Genomic DNA, 17,920 nt, shown 5'->3' with positions numbered 1-17,920 from the left:
TGAATCTATAGACACCAGTGAAGATCACAAATCATTGAAGAAAAAAGGTTCAGCGCACTGTCAAGTGGGTCTAGATGACCCAACTCCCAATGGTAAAGTGCCTAGGATAGCACAAGGCTTACATTGAGGTCATGAAATGGGCGTGTTTTTTGGAATAATGCAAGATATTCTGTGAATTATTTTATTGTGACTCAGCCTTCATTATAGTAGAAATTGTCCCAAAATAAATGAATGAATGAATTGCCTTGATTGTCACCGCAACAAGTACAAGTTTAATTATTTTTTTCAAACAATCTTGTTTTAGGGTTATGTTAGGCTTTGTTACATTACGTCTTATTTTGTTATATGACACTACATTATATTATTCATTCATTCATTTTCTAAGCCCTATGTGTTCCTTTTAGGGTCCGGGAGCTGCCAATGTCTATCCCGGCCAGTCGTGGTAGAGGGCAGGGGACATCCTGGACAGTTCGCCAGTCTGTTGCAGGGCCACAAATCACACATCATTCACACCTAGGGACAATTTAGAGTAACTAATTAACCATAAAGCCCATGTTTTTGGACGATGGGACTCTACACAGAGGTGGTCCCCCATTGGTGTTCTGTTTTGTTTAGGTCAGGAACCAGGGGCCTTCTTGCTGTGAGGCAAGAACGCTAACCACTGTTATTATATTATATTATATTATATTATATTATATTATATTATATTATATTATATTATATTATATTATATTATATTATATTATATTATATTATATTATATTATATTATATTATATTATTCCTATTCACACTTTCTGAGCTCTGTGAAAGCTGCCATATTGGCTTCATTGGTTCACACCCCTGAAGAGTCAGAAGTAGGATGTTGTCTCGTCTCTGAACAAGTCCACGGTGTGCTGCTCTCATATTGTGGACGTTAATTGGAAACTATGGAACCTTCTGGACCCAGAGGAAAGTTTGATCATTGACTGAAACATCACACTAACCGTGCCTTTGAAGCAGTGCAGTATTGATTGCTTTTTTTTTCCCTTTCTTCTCTTGCATGTCAGTATGAACCAGTTTCCTCACAGGTTGTACATTTGTGTGTGTTTGTGAGTGTGTTTGTGTTAGAGAAGAACAGTATTAGGGAATCAGCCAGGAATAAGAATAAACATCAGCAGGATTGGTTTGGGCATTAGTGCTTTGACAATGAAAAGTGACAAAGAGGGAAGAAAACCGAGAAGAGTCTTAAAGCAGTGGGGGTGAAAGGGGGTGTTTGGTTGGGGGCTATTGATTTGTAGGTGAATTAGATGGCACACTCTGCTTTGTGACCATTGTCCTGCTCTCTGGCCAGATGGCCCCTTTAAATTCTTCAGAAGTGAAGCTGCAACACAGTGGGAGTGAATGCACTGTTGTGAGATTGAGCCTCCCTAATGGGCTAATTTGAAAATTACAATTCATGTTAATGGATATAATTTTAGGCTTGACAGCACATTTTTTATGACAGTGATTAGGAAATATCTCATAATGTGCCCTGGAAAATGTAATTATTCTCAAACGAATTTCTTCCTTTGGTTGCTAAACTTTCAGCTCCAATTGAGTTTGCTCTTACTTCTAAGAGACACTGATTAACCCAGCCATCTGTAGCTGAGACACAGTAATACTTTCTAGAACTTGTAATGAAAACTACAATGTTGGAGCCACCCACACACCGGGCATTTGATGCACGTTCAAGACCGCAGGTTTTTAAATGTGCGTTTAGCCCGTACTGTTCACACTAGACAAACAGGGAGGGGCTTCTTTTTCTATTGTTCACTAGTCCATGTCTGCCACCTACACTTGGAAGAGGGTTGGTGCGAGACGTCAAAGTGGTGAATCTTGCTCCATTATTAATTTTTCATCCATGATTATTTTTCAAACGGTTGATATTTCAATGATTTGAAAGGTACGTCATCCATACGTCACTACCAAATCTAAGACCCTGATTGGGCAAAGTTCATCCTGGTTTAACTTTTGACACACGTTCAGTGGGCATGCGTTTTGTATGTAGAGCCCGAAAACAGTTGTAAAGACTTCCATAGATACTGTATGCGTCAACGTGAGAGTTCTGAAACCCAAAATGTGCGTTTAGACTTTTCATTGGAAGTGGCTACTTGAATGCATGTTGTGGAAGGGTGAATTGATGTTAGGCTTCTGACTGTAAACCCTTATTATACCATGGTTTGGGTAAATACTCCATTCTGATTGGCTGCTGGGTGTAGATTAAAAAGTGATATATCACGCCTGTAAATAGAGGTTCCAGTCACGTCGTGTAAATGTTCTATATCATTACACTGACTCCTTTAAAACATACTTTAGCTTCATCATCTGCACAAAAACAAGCGGTGATGGGTGAACTGTTTTTCTGAAATCGATGCTATATGTAACCCATCGAGACGATCAGCATTCCTATCGCTTTCCTACATAACACCACGTATCAAATGCTCCTTTTTTTGTAAAACAAAAAAAAAGGGATCAAACCTGAAAAGAACAACCAGAATAAAGTACTAAAAATTGACTGAATTCTTTTGTAATTGACATGGAAAGGCCCTATGAAGTGTCCATTATCATAAAAGAATGCACTCTTTGCATCGAACAGTTCAGTCTTTCAGTCTGTAAGTTTCTTTGTAAATTTACAAGTTGTGTCACTAAAATGTTTAAACTTGCCATGTTCCTGTGTTTCCTATGCACTGTGATTAATAAACAAAGGGTCACAAAAATGCAGTCAATGCACCATTCATGTCCTGCACTTCGTCTGTGCTTTACCCGTGCCTGCACGGCTCACAATAAAAGCCAGTGAGGTGAACTTTATTGATCCCTGCAGGGAAATCAAACAGCATCTAGATTGTGGAATTGAATGAGAGACTCTCCTCACTCGCCTCCTTCATGATGTGTCATAAACCATGTTCACTAATAACAGATTATCTGTGGTTATGACTTCATGGTTGGGTCATTTACGTTTGATCAAATGAATTATGCAATAAAGCCAGATATTTCAGATAAATCAAAGTAAAAATTCAAATGTGCTCATATAAGGGTTCATTAATTAAGGATGCCGATGCAGGGTGCATTTAAAACCTAGGATTGGACTGATGGACCTAAGAAATGCTTTTATTTAACATTACTCATAAGGTGCTACCAATAACTTGGTGATTGATTTGATTTTTTATTTATTTATTGGTTTATTTCAAGCAATAGAATAATGAAATACTACAATAAAAAATACAAATTAAGTGAACCAAGCACAACGTGTTTCTGTCAGCTGTTTTATCTAAACGTGTCATCGATTTTTATGTATAATAGACTTGCTGACCTTTCTGTGAAAAACATGATTTTTTTTAAATCTCCATGTTATTCTCTCTCTATATCTATTTATTATCTCTCTCTATCTCTTTCTATCTAATTAATTATTAAGGTTTAAAACAAAAAGTATTTCAGAACTGATAGCAAATTTTAAAGAAACGTGACAATTCGATTAACTCTGTTTATTAAACATAACAAAATTTCAAATATGAAAAGTATTGACACACATACAACAAAAAGTGCCTTTATCTAAAAAAAGGTAAAATCCAGCAAAACTCATCTTGATAATCTATTGCCCTTTTTCAAAATGTTTTACCTGTAAATTAACAGCAAAATAAGCCAAAATCACGTAAACCTATTAAAATATTAAATGAAATTAAGTTTATTATTTGTATAAATAGAATAAATACATATTTCCAGAAGATTTTCGATTTTAAATTAGAAAACAGAAAATGAAATGAAAATTAAATTGTAAAAACAAAAATGTGTGCAACAATATTTCATAAGATAGTTCATAAAACAGTTCATAAGAAGAGTCCATTCATATTTATCTCATTGTCCTGCGTTGAACTGTTTCCTTGGAAGATGGTTGGAATGGTCTCAGGATGCTCTTTGCTTCTGTTTTCTTCCTCTTCTGGAAAAAATCTGCCCCCCAAAACAAGCAAAAACAGGATTTAAAATCACATTTTCTCCACAGTTATTCTGCCGGAAACGCGGCACAGTGTGGGTTTTACCTGTGATGCGCGCGTCGGCCTTGCGCTTGGCTCCAGGTTTGGAAAGGGGCCTCCTCTTCCTCCTCCTCTGGACGGGCGTTTTCTCCTCCGCACATTTGTTGGAGATGTTGAAGCAGTTCTCCTGGTTGGTGTCTGCGCTCTTCTCTCCGCCGCTTGGGCAGGTGAGGGAATCTCTGTAGAGCGCAGGAGCGCGGTCTGCAGGTGTGTCCTCCCACTGGAACCCGCCGGGCAGAGGTGTCCCCGCCTGAAAGTCAAAGTTCCAGCGCTGGCTGTCCCGCTCCGTCATCTCCCGGAGCTCCTGCTGTAAATCCTGGCGCAGCTGCTCGTGATCCACGGGGCCAAAGAGACTCCTGCACGCAGACTTTTTTGTGCGTTCCATCCTCCTGTCTATTTGTGATGCGGATGCTGTGGGGCCATTTAAAGGCTGCAGAGCACAACATGTGCACAATGGTTGGAGTCATCTGATTGGCTGCAGGTCTCTCAATGGGTGGGCGTCTATTGTGGGATGACTGAAAGCTCCACAGCCTCATCCTCTGTGCGCTAAAGTCTGACCTCAATTCAAAAAGACAATCACAGTGACCGACAGCTGTTGATGCACAGACTGGACGTTTCATAGCAGCAAGTAAAAAGAAAGTTCAGCCAAAAAAAAAAGAAGGATATCAATGTGATTGCTGGTGTATTACCACATGACAACCGGCAGTGCACAGATGCGGAAGCATGTAAGGATGTTAGTGGCTTCTTGCGGCTGCTGGAGTCGGAACTGATTCAAACCAATTTATCCCCCTCATGTGTGGGTGGTCGTGTCCTCTTCCAGAGGCATGAGAGAGCCTGAGGGGTTCCACGCATCATCTAAGCCCTTCTTCTGGACAGACTGATATGATTACCACTGACTGTTGCCTTCACCCCTGACATCTTTTTAACTTCCTTTCAACCCTTGGTATTTGTCATTTTTCACATTTCCAGCTTTGTGATGTTGCTGTTGCTCGCGTTTATCTGTCTGTGCTGTTTTATTCTGGAGTTGTCAGGATGTTTGCTATCATCATTTCTTTTATGTTAGCCAACAAGTCCTGAAAGCTCCTTTGCAACAGATTTTCTTCCATTAAATGCCTTTTTTTTATGAAAATTGTGTTTTTGGTGTTTTTAATATGTTCTTGTGGCATTTTTCTTAAAGATGGATAACGTGTTTTTAGAAAATTAAGCTCAAAATTGCACTTTGAAGTATTTCTTTATTCAAATTGTTGTAAATTATGAGCAGATAAACAAATGCCATTGTGAAGAGCTTGTAGCTGCGATATTGAATCTACAACCAGAAGGCAACAAGCTTCCTGCTCCGCTCCGTTCTGTTGTCCACTTGTGAACAAATAGATCCATGTCCACGTCTTTGTTTTCCTCATCTGAGCTGGAATCTGGATCAGAAACTGCACGCCTGGAATATTGCTCACCATTTTTGTTTTATTGGTAATGTTCAGTTGGGAGTGTGAGATACTGTAAGCTAGGGGAAAGCGTGTAAACAGATGGATGATGGGAAGTGGGTTACTCCAGGCCAACAGTCTGCCCACAACTCAGAGGTGGATTTCTGATGAACTACTGCTGCTCTGTGGGTTAAAATCTGGCCAAAAAGGCCATAATCAGGATAAAAAAAAGTCCACTGGGAACACTTGTATTATACATCAGAAGATGATCAGAGTGGGGCAGACAAAAAATGGTTTGATACTAACAGATGTAACACTAAATATATCATATTTTTAAGCTGATATGGAACATTATTGTTGAATAAATACTGTTTTAGCTTGCCCTGCATCCCATTATGAACAAAGAAAATCAAGTGCATCAATTTGTTTATTTAAGCCGAAACTGAAAGCTCTTTTGTACAGATTTCAATGTATTCCCTATGACACTGCATATTTAGATTACAGTACAGGTGCATCTCATTAAAGCTAATTCAGAGTAGTGGCTTTTCATTGGGGCGACCGTGGGATAGTTTTCGGCAGTCGGCCTCCGATCGGAATATTGGGCAAGACACTGAACCCCACCTTGCCTCTGGTGGAAGGTTGGCGTCAGTGTTCAGCAGCGGAGCCGCCATCAGTGTGTGAATTGGTGAATGGGACTTTGACTGTAATGCGCTTTGGGCCTTCGAAGAAGATAGAAAGGCGCTATCTAAGTATACGCCATCTACCGTTACAAAAGAGTCACGTGACCAACAGCTCTGCCCAGGCAGAAAGTTTGCATCCTTCTCTTAACTCACTGGGGTTACTGTCCCAGTTACTGTTGGACAGAGGAAGGATAGAACCTGGACAGGTCACCAGCCTGTCGCAGGGGCCCATGGGGCTGGAGCGATTGCACTGGCTATGCCGGGCGGCCCCTTGGCGGCTGGCTGGGCGGCAGACAGAGAGCCGCTGTGGGATGGGGAGGCAGCCTGCTTGGGCCTCCTAAATCTTATATTTTTTATTCATTTCATCGAGATATTATTATCTCGATGAAACAATAATACAAAGACCCTCTAATTGTTTATAGTTTTTCCCTCTCAAACTAATGTGGGTCACCAAGACACGGAAGTAGCGGCAGAAAGGGGCTTTTGCAGTCGGACTGAGGCCCACTACACTGCGAGAGACTCTGAATGATCTCACGAACTCAGATATAGACCCTTTAAAGCGATTAATTGATTAAGCTGAGATGCAGCTTAGACATTAGGTTGCATAAGCTTCAAAACCTAATGACAGTTGGGGATCTAACGTGTGTTGGTGCATAGAACAGCCTCAAAATCACAGCACAGCTTGTTGTGGTCTATGCTGGATGAATCAATCAGCTGCTTATTTACCTCCATCTCAAAGTCACATCTCCAATTCTGCCTCGAGTAACTTTTGGTCTGAATCTAGTTGCAGCACAATCCTATTGCCTTATGTGCTTGGTATAAAGGATGCAACTGGGACTGCTATTGTTACACAGAAGACAGTAACTGTCCAACACAACTGTGTTCCATAATGAGGCAAAGTGGAGATCAAATGCAACAAGAAAAAGAGCATCCCTGCATTTATTCTCAATATCTTATAGACCCATCTTTTCCAATGGCACTGATACTTCTGCAGCCAAATAGCTTACACTTACTACAAGATGTTTTTTTGAATGTCTGTATTTATATTTAGACACATGAGCTTCCAGCATAGGTAAAATAGTTTTTTAAAATTGACAGTATTTTCCACACTATAAGGCACACTTAAAAGTCTTTTTTTTTTTTTTAAAACAACTGCGTCTTATCATCCAGAGCATTTTCTTCTGGTTTAATTCTGGTTACAATGGCAAAGTGATTTAGAGAGGTACACAGAGCCAATGTTTCATTGGGTGTTAATGTAAATACACTAATGCGGCAAACGAGTAGCATTGTCAGACTGTACTTTTTTACGTGTTACTAACAAGGTTAGGAGTCAGTGCGATCACAGTAATGTCTGTCATGCTTGACCGGAGAAAGGTAGTTTGCCCTCTCTGGGTGGGTGGAGTGCTCCTTCCTCAGGTTAAGGTGTTTAAGTATCTTCTTTTGCGAGGGAAGATTCCAGCTTTGGATTGACACTCAGATTGGTGCGGCGTATTCGGTCACCGTACCGGTCCGTTGTGGTAAAGAGAGAACTGAGTCAGAAAACAAAGCTCTCAATTTACTTCTCGACCTTTTTTCCAATACTCACCTATAGTCATGAGCTCTGGGTCATGACCGAAAGAAAAAGAACCTGAATACAAGCAGCTGAAATGAGCTTCCTCTGTAGGGTGGGTGGGTGCTCCCTTGCAGACAGGGTGAGGAGTTTGGTCACTAGGCCTGCACAATAAATTGCAAATTTATCCATTGCCATGTCAAGCTGTGCAAAATGCATATCGCATATGACAGCAAAAATTGCAATAAATCTTTACCTTAAATGTGCTAAAGCTATCTATGGTGCTCTGAAGTATTTAACGAATCAGATAAATCCATTTATGCATTTGACCAATCAGACGGATGCCTTCACATTGTTGATCCATGATCAACATTGCGATGATGATATAACTTGCAATACATGAACAAATAGCAAAACAACCAAAAACATCATTTACATTTGACTGTTAGAGTTTAATTGAAATAAGAGTCAACATATGAGGGTCATTTGGAGTTTAATTTAAGTTATGTTGACTCCGTCAGTTTGTTATGTATCCCTTGTGCTATCCTATGGGGTCCAGATGACCCCACCCTTACATTGACGTGTTCTCCCTACCATGACAAAGGTGGATAAAGGTGAAGAAGATTTCATGTAATCCATGGACACCAGTGAAGATTACAAATCATTGAAGAAAAAAGGTTCAGAGCACTGTCTTATGGGGTCCAGATGACCCATCTCCCAATATTAAAGTGCCTAGGATGGCAGAAGGGTTACAGCAAACAGCTTGTAACATGGCTAATGCTAACGTGTAGCGTATTAAAAACAAGTTCTAGAGTTACTATGAACACAGTTAATAAAGTCTAACTGACAGACTGGTCTTTCTGAATGCGTAAAGTTTGATATAATAGACCATTCATTCATTCAGTCATTCAATGCCCCTTATAATCTAGCTCACCCTATTTACCGGTAGTTTGGGAAATAGAGTATACTCCTACTTGTAATTTTTAAAATTTGTTTATTTTCTTTTCTCCTCAACAGGACTTGGTGTTTATTCGTTTTTGTTTTGTTCATTACTTTTTGCTTCTGCCTAGTACATTCTCTTTTTTTTCTTTTTCTTTTTTCAAACTTGTTCTGTCCAACAACTGAGCAAACAGATTAGAGCTAAAGGCCTTTTGTGTTGGACAGGTTTTACTATCACAAAAAGAACTTCGAAAAACCACAGTGTAAATTTGTATAATCCCCTTTTTTAGCGGGAGGTTTTTAGCGGCGCCCTTCATACCACTTGGTGCCCATGAAATAGCCCTCGGTCTCAAAAAGGTTGGTGAACCCTGCTCTATTCATTGTAGATATTTTTTTTTTACTTTTATATTTCATAATCCATCGAATATTTTCTCATTTTTGATTTCATTTCACTGAGACTTTTTTTTTACTTGGTTGTAAAGTAAATCACCTTTTCATTCTATTGTATTCTATTCTATTCTCAAAACCATTTTTATTTAATCAAAAATGAATCTGCAAAAACAGAAATCACACCTCGGCTAAAATGAATATCTTAAAAATGTTTTATCGACACATTTTCTGTGCTATTTTAACACTTTCCTAAACAAATGATTAACTATTTAATGTTTGTCCTTTTCTTCTACCCATTTTCTAAATTCCTACATGGGTGTTTCTCAGTTCTTTCTAAATCACATTCTGCTTCTGGAGATGCGGGTCGCTCCTTAGCCTTAGCCTTAGCCAAAGTGTGCTTTTGATGGCACCAGTGTGCAGTGGCTGACCAACATGCAAAGCAACGTTGCTCAGAGGCATCAGGGATTGGCTGAGAGGATGACCCCACCCTTGAACCACTTCCTGATAACCTGAATGGTTCACCTGCAGGCAAAACATGCCAGCCCCTGCAGCCTTTGTCCAGCAAAGGAAGAAGGAGCGAGACGTCTGCCATGCCTGTAGGACAAGGCACACAAATGGTGAGAATGAGCACAACAATTGTGTCCTTTTTTCCTGTTTGGCAACTTAAGGATTTGAGAAAGTACTTTTAAAAGATACATATGATGAAAATTTTTAAAAAGTGGAAGTTAGGTTTTTAAAACTGAAAAAAATGACATAGGGATAAGAGATTTTCTGTTTTGTTTTATTAATTAAGATCCAAATATTGCTTTTTTTTAATAAACACCTCATAGTAATGTATGTACTGTAATGTTTTCTTTTCTTTTCACAAATTGGCCATAACATTAGTTTAATATTTCTGATCAAGGTTTTGATTTGATTTGAAATGGTTTATTTTAAACAATTAAAGCAAGAATAATGTACAAAACAATACAATCACCAGCTATACATTCATACAAAGATGTATCAAACTTAGGATAATTGGACATTAAATCAAAGATTGCTTGGAGGGAGTGGGAGGAAGTGAACTTGTATAATCCTACCCCTGTTCTACCATAACCATTTTATTACATGATTTATCATTATCTAAATCACATGACAATGATGATGTACTTAATAATTATTTATAAATAGAAATAACACTATTTTACAAATTAACATAGCACATGCAGATCAGTTACCAAAAATAAGTGCAGATTATTTTCATTAGAAAATCATGACTATAATTAAAAACACTAAACACTAAATCAGAAAAAATAAAATAAACATAAATAATGAATAACCACAATAAACACACAGTCAAGAAATTAAAACTTTTAAATCAGTAAGAATAGTATCTATACAGTTTTAAGGATAATTTTGGTGATTTTGGTTTAGATTTATGTAAAAATGACGATTGTCTTAAATTTGACAAGTGTAACTTTCTGTTAAAAAAAATGTCTCAAGAAAAAACTTAAACTTAGTGGACATTTTCCTGGGGGTTTAAAGAGAAGCTGCTGACCTTGATTTTTTTCTTTAACTAAAACAAAGTTTAAAATGGTAGTCTGTAAGCAAAATTTAAATACCGGTAGTGTTTACATGAAAAAGGCTTTTTCTCTTTAAGCTATCCATTTAACTTTACACATAAACACAAATGCAAAGAATAACTCAGCATCCTTTCATCCAACTTTGCATGCAAATTGTCCTGTTTGCATGGCCAGTAGTCTTTTCCCTCTCAGACCTGAACCTGCAGTCAAATGAAAGTTCCCACCTCAAGCTGCTCACTTACATTAAACAGATGGCTACATAGAAATTCACTCTGTGAGTTACCATTGCTTTCTGCAAAAAGGCTTTCCTCCACTCAAAGTACACAGAGCGGTTATTGCATTGTTTGTGAGCATTTGCACTGCAGTTGCATTTTTTTTTTCCTTTTTTGTTTTTCCGTTGGTTTTAATCATCTTTCACAAGCGTCTCAAGTGCCAATGCAAATTAGGCTGCCTGATAAAAGTCTGAGTTTGCCGAGGCAAATGGATAATCTTTCCAATAATGAATGAGAGCATTTTTCTTTAACTCAGTGCCATTATTTCCTAGAAAGGAATTGTTTGAAGATTAAAACTTTGACATTTTCTTATGTAAAACAATAGCACATATCGAAAAAAAAACACTCTAATAAATCAATATAGACAAAAAGAAAGACTTTCAGGTCCATAAATAAGCTACAGAGGCTTTTAAAATTATTGTTTAATTTAACACTAGTTAAAGAAAACAAGAAAAATAATTGAGTAATTGAAAATTGAAGCCATGATTGGCGTTGTATGGCCCACGGTGCTACCCTCCTCCCCCTGGCCACTCCCACCGGTCAGAGCAACTTAACAAATGAATTAAAAATAAAACCAATTCTTATAAAATGGCAGCTTTTCTGCTAGTTTTCACTCTATAGCAACTATCATATGTTTTGGTCACCTTGTGGTGACAAACAAATCTATGTAATTTTTTTTAAAAGAACCTGCAAAAGTGAGTTTTTGGCTTCCTTGGCAACAGAGTATTAACCACGCCCACATTCCTAACATGTTCTTTTTGTATATTAATTTTGTTTCTTACGGCTTGAGCCAGGGATTCATGTACTACATTTTCCCAATATTCCGCTAAAAAATGTGCGAGCACATTTGCAAGTATGCCACGCTAGCGAAGTTCAAAATCTGCAACTTCTAAATACAACATTTTTTTGGTAAGTAGCTTCGAGTTTGAATTTACCGAAAGGTACTAAAAGGGATTTAGTTTTTTGAAAACTCAAGATGGCAGCCCCTTGATGAGGTCAATGGTCAACAAAACTTTTTTGGTGGTTGCAGACTTGGCGCCATGTGTGTGAAATTTTGTGAAGATTTCCCAAACAAATGTCTGTTTTTCCAAATTTTGCAAAAATGTGAAAATCACCAAATGTCACACTTTGCCAGAAAATGGCCCCCAGACTGTAGATCCAGTGGCCATCCCATAATAACATTAAAACTTCCTTTGAATGCATGTGTTTTGGTTTCGTAAAAGAAAAGAAAACATTTTTATTTGAGCTCTAAAATAGATTTTGGCTCCATTTGTTTTGTTTTTTTTTATTGCTTTGCCCTCATCATTTTTTCTTTCGGTAGGAGGGCGTTTACTATGTCAAAAATTCATTTTCACTGTGTACTAAGTATGTGCAAATTTTGGTGAGTCGTGGAGTGTGAGCAAAATTTTCGCACAAAGGCACACCACAAAGAAGTGTGGTCTTTGCAGTCCTGGACTGCTTAACTTAACTTTTCACATTCTTTCAAACACCGCGCTGTTAGCATACCAATGCTTTGCAGCCCATAGAACTAGACAGCATTTACACTTTGGAGTGCATCCGGGAGAAAAAAAAAACTATATAAGATCACATCACATTTGGCCCAATTCTCTCGCCTGAGGTTTGCGCCGATCATATTCAAGCACCGGGGAGGACCAGCCACTTTGCATGTGAGACGAGAGGGAAAACTCTGCCAGCTTTGCATTGCCCATAAGTAGGCTACTTATTACAACATATTCATTAGTGAAAGACTGGCAGTGAGCGATATGGAGTTGGTGGAAAAATGACCTCATATCTGGGGAAAAATTTGTTTACAGGAGCCTCTGCAGCCACAGACACGATGCCTGCAGTGTGGGGAGAAACTGGAGTGGTCAGACGAGCACAGGTACGCCGGGTCATTCTTCACAGGACGCAGACACTATAACAGCAAAGAGAGTTACATTCATCCTGTGTGAGACTGTCTGCTGCAGGAAGCAAACACTTGTGCATGACTAACAAGTCTTAACTGGCTCCAAGTAGATATTCAATTTAAATTATTCATGAGAGATGATTTTTCTGCATCGTAAAAAACGACTGTAAAGGAAAAGCAAAATTCTACATCTCAGTCGGGTTAATAAAATATTATTCCAAGCTATTAGGAAAGAAATTTCATAACCCACATTTTTATGACTATAAATGGAGTCTGTGCGTCTCTTATTAACTTAAGCACTTAACTAGTAATTAATGACTGCATAGAAATCACTGACTGGTATTATACACCATGCACAAAGGCAATACACATTCTTGATTGTTTAATAAGTATATTACTTATAAGACAAGTTTTAAATTTTTGTTGACACTAAAAATTCAGTTCTTTAAGCTAATTGTTGTTTTTATTATCTTAAATATTCAGTTCTTTAACCTATAAGAACCCAGACCCATGTTTTTCTTCAAAATAAAATGGTGTGTATTTTACTACAAACCAAGTGGACCACAGAATCCATTTCTAATGTTTTTGTTACACTGATGTCACCATGGGTTCTTATGGGCTAAGCTAGTAGTTGTCATTATTAGCTTAAAAATTCAATTCTTTAAGATACTTGTTGTTTTTGTTAGCGTAAAAATTCAATTCAGTTCTTTGAGCTAATCGTTTTCATTGTTAGCTTAAATATTAAGTCATTTAAGCTAAATGTTGGTTGTTATCTTAGTTACTGCAATTAGCATAGCTGTTTTCACATTGATTCATTTAGCTTCCTCATAACCATTCTCAGAAGCCAGGGTTAGCAGCTCCATACTAATGGTTTTAAAGTCCCACTCCGATCATCTTTTGAGCAACTGCATTTTCTGCACTATCAGGCACACTTTATAACTTTTTTCAAATAAAAGACAATAATATCCAGAGCGTCTTATTCATGGATTAATTCTGGTTTTGTTAGCTGATGTTGAAGTGATTTTGAGAGGTACAAGGTGCTCTGTCAACATGTCAGTCTGTTTTATTTTGAGTAGCAAACAAGGTTGTGTGTTGTTGGATGGGTAATGGGTAACGTGGGTAATGCTTCTAATGTGTAGCGTGTTACAAACAAGTTCTACCTTAAATATGACACAAGTTTAAAAAAAGACTTCATTGCTGTTGCTTCTTATTTTCATGTTGTAGGGTGGAAAATAAAGTATTTCCAAGTGTTCCAACTGGTCTTTTAGTGATGATTATGCTATTTTTAGTCAAAATAAAAACCAAAAAAACTGTTTTTCTCAACATAGTTTCTGCAGAGCGGCAGTAGCTCATTTGAAATTGTAGGCGTAACCATTGGTGTAAGACCACCCCCACTTCCTATCACCCAGCTGTTTAGATGGTCTCCTGCTATAGCTTATAGCCCCTCACACCCACAACCGCACATTACCAGTGAATCAGAAATAGCGACCATTCTTCGAGCCTTCCAGCTGTTCAGTCTTGAGCCAGATGCCAAACTTGACAGTAACTGCCTTTGTGGTGGAGATTCTCGGTCATCCAGATCATGTTATCTCACTGTTTTCTTCAGGGCGACTTGACTTTAAAGGTGAATGTGCAAGATGTTTTGCCGCTCATCTGATTCGCTTCTTCAGTTCTAACTAACTGGTTATTTGTGTGCTGACTGCTTCAAAAGTAGTCAGCTGGAGTGGTCAGCACATACAATACACAAATTCCCCATCAGCAGTTAGAAGTGAAGAAGCAAATGGGGTGAGCGGCAAAACATCTTTCAGCTTAACCTTTTAAAGCCCAGCTGCCTTAAACAAAAGAATCATGTGAAACTCTAACAAGACATATGAAGTAAGTCGAAAAACATTTGAATTTTTATTAGGTTTTTGGGCTGTGAGAAAAACATTTTTTTTCCCATTTTAAAACATGTTGGCCATTCCTTATTAGCAATGTACAGCTGTCTTTATCATGCATAAGATCCAGGATGCAAGAAAGCAAATGGAACCATGCATGCAGCAAAGTTCTGGATTTGCATGACCACAGAATGTGCCTGGAGTCAAGGACATAAAGACTTTTCAAGGTCTCATAAAGCCCCAGGATTCAATTTTCCTAAAAGTTCATTGAGGTATTCTTCACAGAAGCTTTACATTAGCTCATAGTTACCATAGCATTCTCTTGATTGGCTTATTAGATCAACTTTACTTAACAATTTTTTACTTTTTTGCCTGAAATAATATTCTAAAATTGATTACATTTGTGATTTATATAAAACAACACACCTTTTTTCTATTATGATCTTTTGAAGAAATTACTCAGTTGAAGCACAACAATCAGCAGTCTGCATGCCCAGTATCCCATTAAATAAAAAAAACTATCCATGCAATATTCTATATGCATTATATCACATTATGTATTTATTGGAGAAGAAGGCCTTCTGGGTATAAGATTATGTATTTTATTTTGTGGCCTTTCAAAGTTTATGAATTATCAATATGCTGGTACTAAAGATTCTTGCTACAGTTACGTTCAATGATCTCGATCAATTTTGCTTTAAAGGGATTTTTATATAGGCAGCCTGACCTTCATCACAAAAAAACTACACTCAGAGTCCAACTCTGATCACATGTTGATCTATTTTCAAAGCGTTTTTCAGTTCGTTTTTAGGCAAAATCTAAAAAAACACGACAGTTTTTGCAGAGCAACATTATTGCATTAGAAATTTGCCTCTGAATTGTGGGTGGGACTATTGGTGCTGAGCAACCTCATCCCCACTTCCCATCATCCATCTGTTTACGCTCTCTCCTGCTAGCTTACAGCCCCTCACACCCCCAATCTAACAGTTGCAGAGTAATAACGGAGCTATTCAGCCGTACAATTTTAATCCAGATTGCAGCTAAAACGAGGAAAACAAGGATGTACATGAAGCTATTTGTCTACAAGTGGAAGAATCAGAATGGAGCGGAGCAAGGAGCTTCTGCCGATCACAACTACGAGATTTTCAAAGTGCATTTTTTCGTCTGCTCCTGATTCACAGTGATTTAATTAAGAATTAAGAATTAATTTATGAATTTAATTAGAATTAAGAAATACCAATAATTGCAATCCAAGGCTAAATTTTCGCAATATATGTCCTCCATCAGAAAAATGTCACAAGATCTTGTTAAAAAACACTTAAAACAGGATTTTTATCAGTGAGTCTTTAAGAAAAAAGTCAGTTTATTGTTTTACAGAAAAGGTTTTATTATGCGTTTTTTCTTGTGTAGTGTCCTCCTTGGCTGCTCATGTTGCTCTACAGTGGATGAGACCATTGAGAATGTAGCCAGAGGCCTGGCCAGTAAAATGAAGAAGAAGAGTCACTGGGCGGCTGGAAGAGTTGGTGACATTGACTTTTGTGGAACCAATAAGACTCGAGGAAAGGTAACAGGAGCTGATGGCACCTTGATGTAAGGATGCTTACTTTGAAACCAGCTTGTTCACCAAGGAACACCTGTCTTCATTGCAGTTTGTGAAGGTGCGCAGCAACACAGAACCGGTGCAGATCTACCAGATGCTGACTCAGGAATGGGGCCTGTCTCCCCCACACCTGGTAGTAGCAGTGGTGGGGGGAGATGAGCTGGCTCAGATGAAGCCTTGGCTCAGGGACACTCTCAGAAAAGGACTCGTGAAGGCTGCACAGAGCACAGGTTGAGTTCAAGTTTAAGAAGAAAAACATGACTGTAAAAGAGAGCTGGACTATGTGATCCCTCCCCCATCGCGTTCCAAACACGAAGTACCCGCTGGCTCCAAGAAGCCTAAATCCCATAGACTTCTATTAAGAAATAAAGAGCTATTACTTAGTTGTTTTATTGGTCAGAATAACCATTCTTGATCTGATAACTTTTTTTTAACATTTTCTCCCAAGCCTGCTTTTAAGTGGTAGGGATGTAGACTCCCAACAAGCTCACTCCTGATTGAGGAGAGTGGTTGCCATAGAAATTGTGAATCAGACCGACCTGGACCAATCACAGGGTACTGACATAATCTGCCTCCAACATTTTGACATCTGTAACGCAAAAAACAACAAACAACTGAACTGACCTGACATTTCGTTCGAAGCCAGAAGTAAACCATTTTGTCCGGGGACGTTGCACCTACTCCGTCCAGTTCTCATATACAGTCCATGGTTCAAACATATTGCAGTTATCCTAGGAAGACTATTAATGAATAATTGCCAAAACTAAGGACATTTAGGAGTTTAATGCATGATTCTCACTTATATTGTTAGAAATTAATTTAAGAAGCATATATTTATTCATTTTTATTTAAGATTGGCTCCTAGCTCTTCACATTCATGTTGTATTTAAACTCTCATCAGGTTTTCCTTTAAACTCACAGAAATGATCATTTACTGTGTTCTCCAGGGGCGTGGATTCTGACTAATGGCCTTCGTTTCGGCATCACCAAACACTTGGGCCAGGCTGTGCGTGATCATTCCTTGGCCAGCACCTCATCCACTGTTCGTGTTGTGGCGATCGGTATTGCGCCTTGGAACATGATCCACAATCGAGAGGCGCTGCTCAGTGCCAAGGTTCCTGCTCCCACAGAGACCAATGCAGCTTCCACCTCACTCAGGACATCAGCACAGTATTTGATGATCTTGATATATCTTTTTTTTTTTTTTTTTTTTCTACAAGGTGGATGAGCCTGTAGTTTACACGCCACAAGACTTGCCTCATGGTTCGGTGTATTCCCTGGACAACAACCACTCTCACTTTGTGCTTGTGGAGGAGGACCCTGCCAGACCAGGAGCAACGAGTGAAATGAGGGTGAAGCTGCTAAAACACATCTCACTCCAGAGGACAGGATATGGAGGTAAGATCTGTAAATAAATAACACACTAAAGCAGTGACTATACTCTAAAAATTTTAATTCAACATACAATTTTTATTTATGAAAAGTTAAAACTGTTTTATAGTAGGCATAAAAAATAGGAATATTCCCTTTGAAAAATGAAAACCTTCATTGCAGTAAATATTAAGGCACTTTGCATTATTGTATTGTGCCGCGGCATAAAACAAGTAGCTTTTTCATATGCATGTAATGAAAGAAAGCTGAGCTGGATATTTAGTGGCTCTTTGATTTGGCTGACTGTA

General features: G+C 38.4%; 1 protein-coding gene and 1 long non-coding RNA gene across 2 annotated transcripts; one reads left to right on the top strand and one right to left on the bottom strand.

Moving 5' to 3' along the window:
- Positions 1–3,492: 3,492 nt before the first annotated feature.
- Positions 3,493–5,204, bottom strand: LOC101161382 (cyclin-dependent kinase inhibitor 1B-like). Its single transcript, XM_004066850.3, has 2 exons — positions 4,055–5,204; positions 3,493–3,965 (listed from the first exon to the last, which is right to left on the bottom strand). Exons 1-2 carry the CDS (start codon positions 4,431–4,433, stop codon positions 3,868–3,870), a joined length of 477 nt encoding a protein of 158 aa, XP_004066898.1. The 5' UTR covers positions 4,434–5,204; the 3' UTR covers positions 3,493–3,867.
- A 6,900-nt stretch (positions 5,205–12,104) lies between these two features.
- Positions 12,105–16,466, top strand: LOC111946943. Its single transcript, XR_002872795.1, has 3 exons — positions 12,105–12,740; positions 16,052–16,205; positions 16,291–16,466. It is a non-coding gene; the product is annotated as an uncharacterized LOC111946943 (long non-coding RNA).
- The last annotated feature ends 1,454 nt before the right edge of the window (positions 16,467–17,920 follow it).

Source organism: Oryzias latipes, chromosome 3 (assembly GCF_002234675.1).
Source record: "Oryzias latipes chromosome 3, ASM223467v1".
NCBI classification, from domain to species: domain Eukaryota; kingdom Metazoa; phylum Chordata; class Actinopteri; order Beloniformes; family Adrianichthyidae; genus Oryzias; species Oryzias latipes.
The sequence above is the reverse complement of the archived record's forward strand: the minus strand, read 5'-3'. Positions and strand labels throughout refer to the sequence as shown.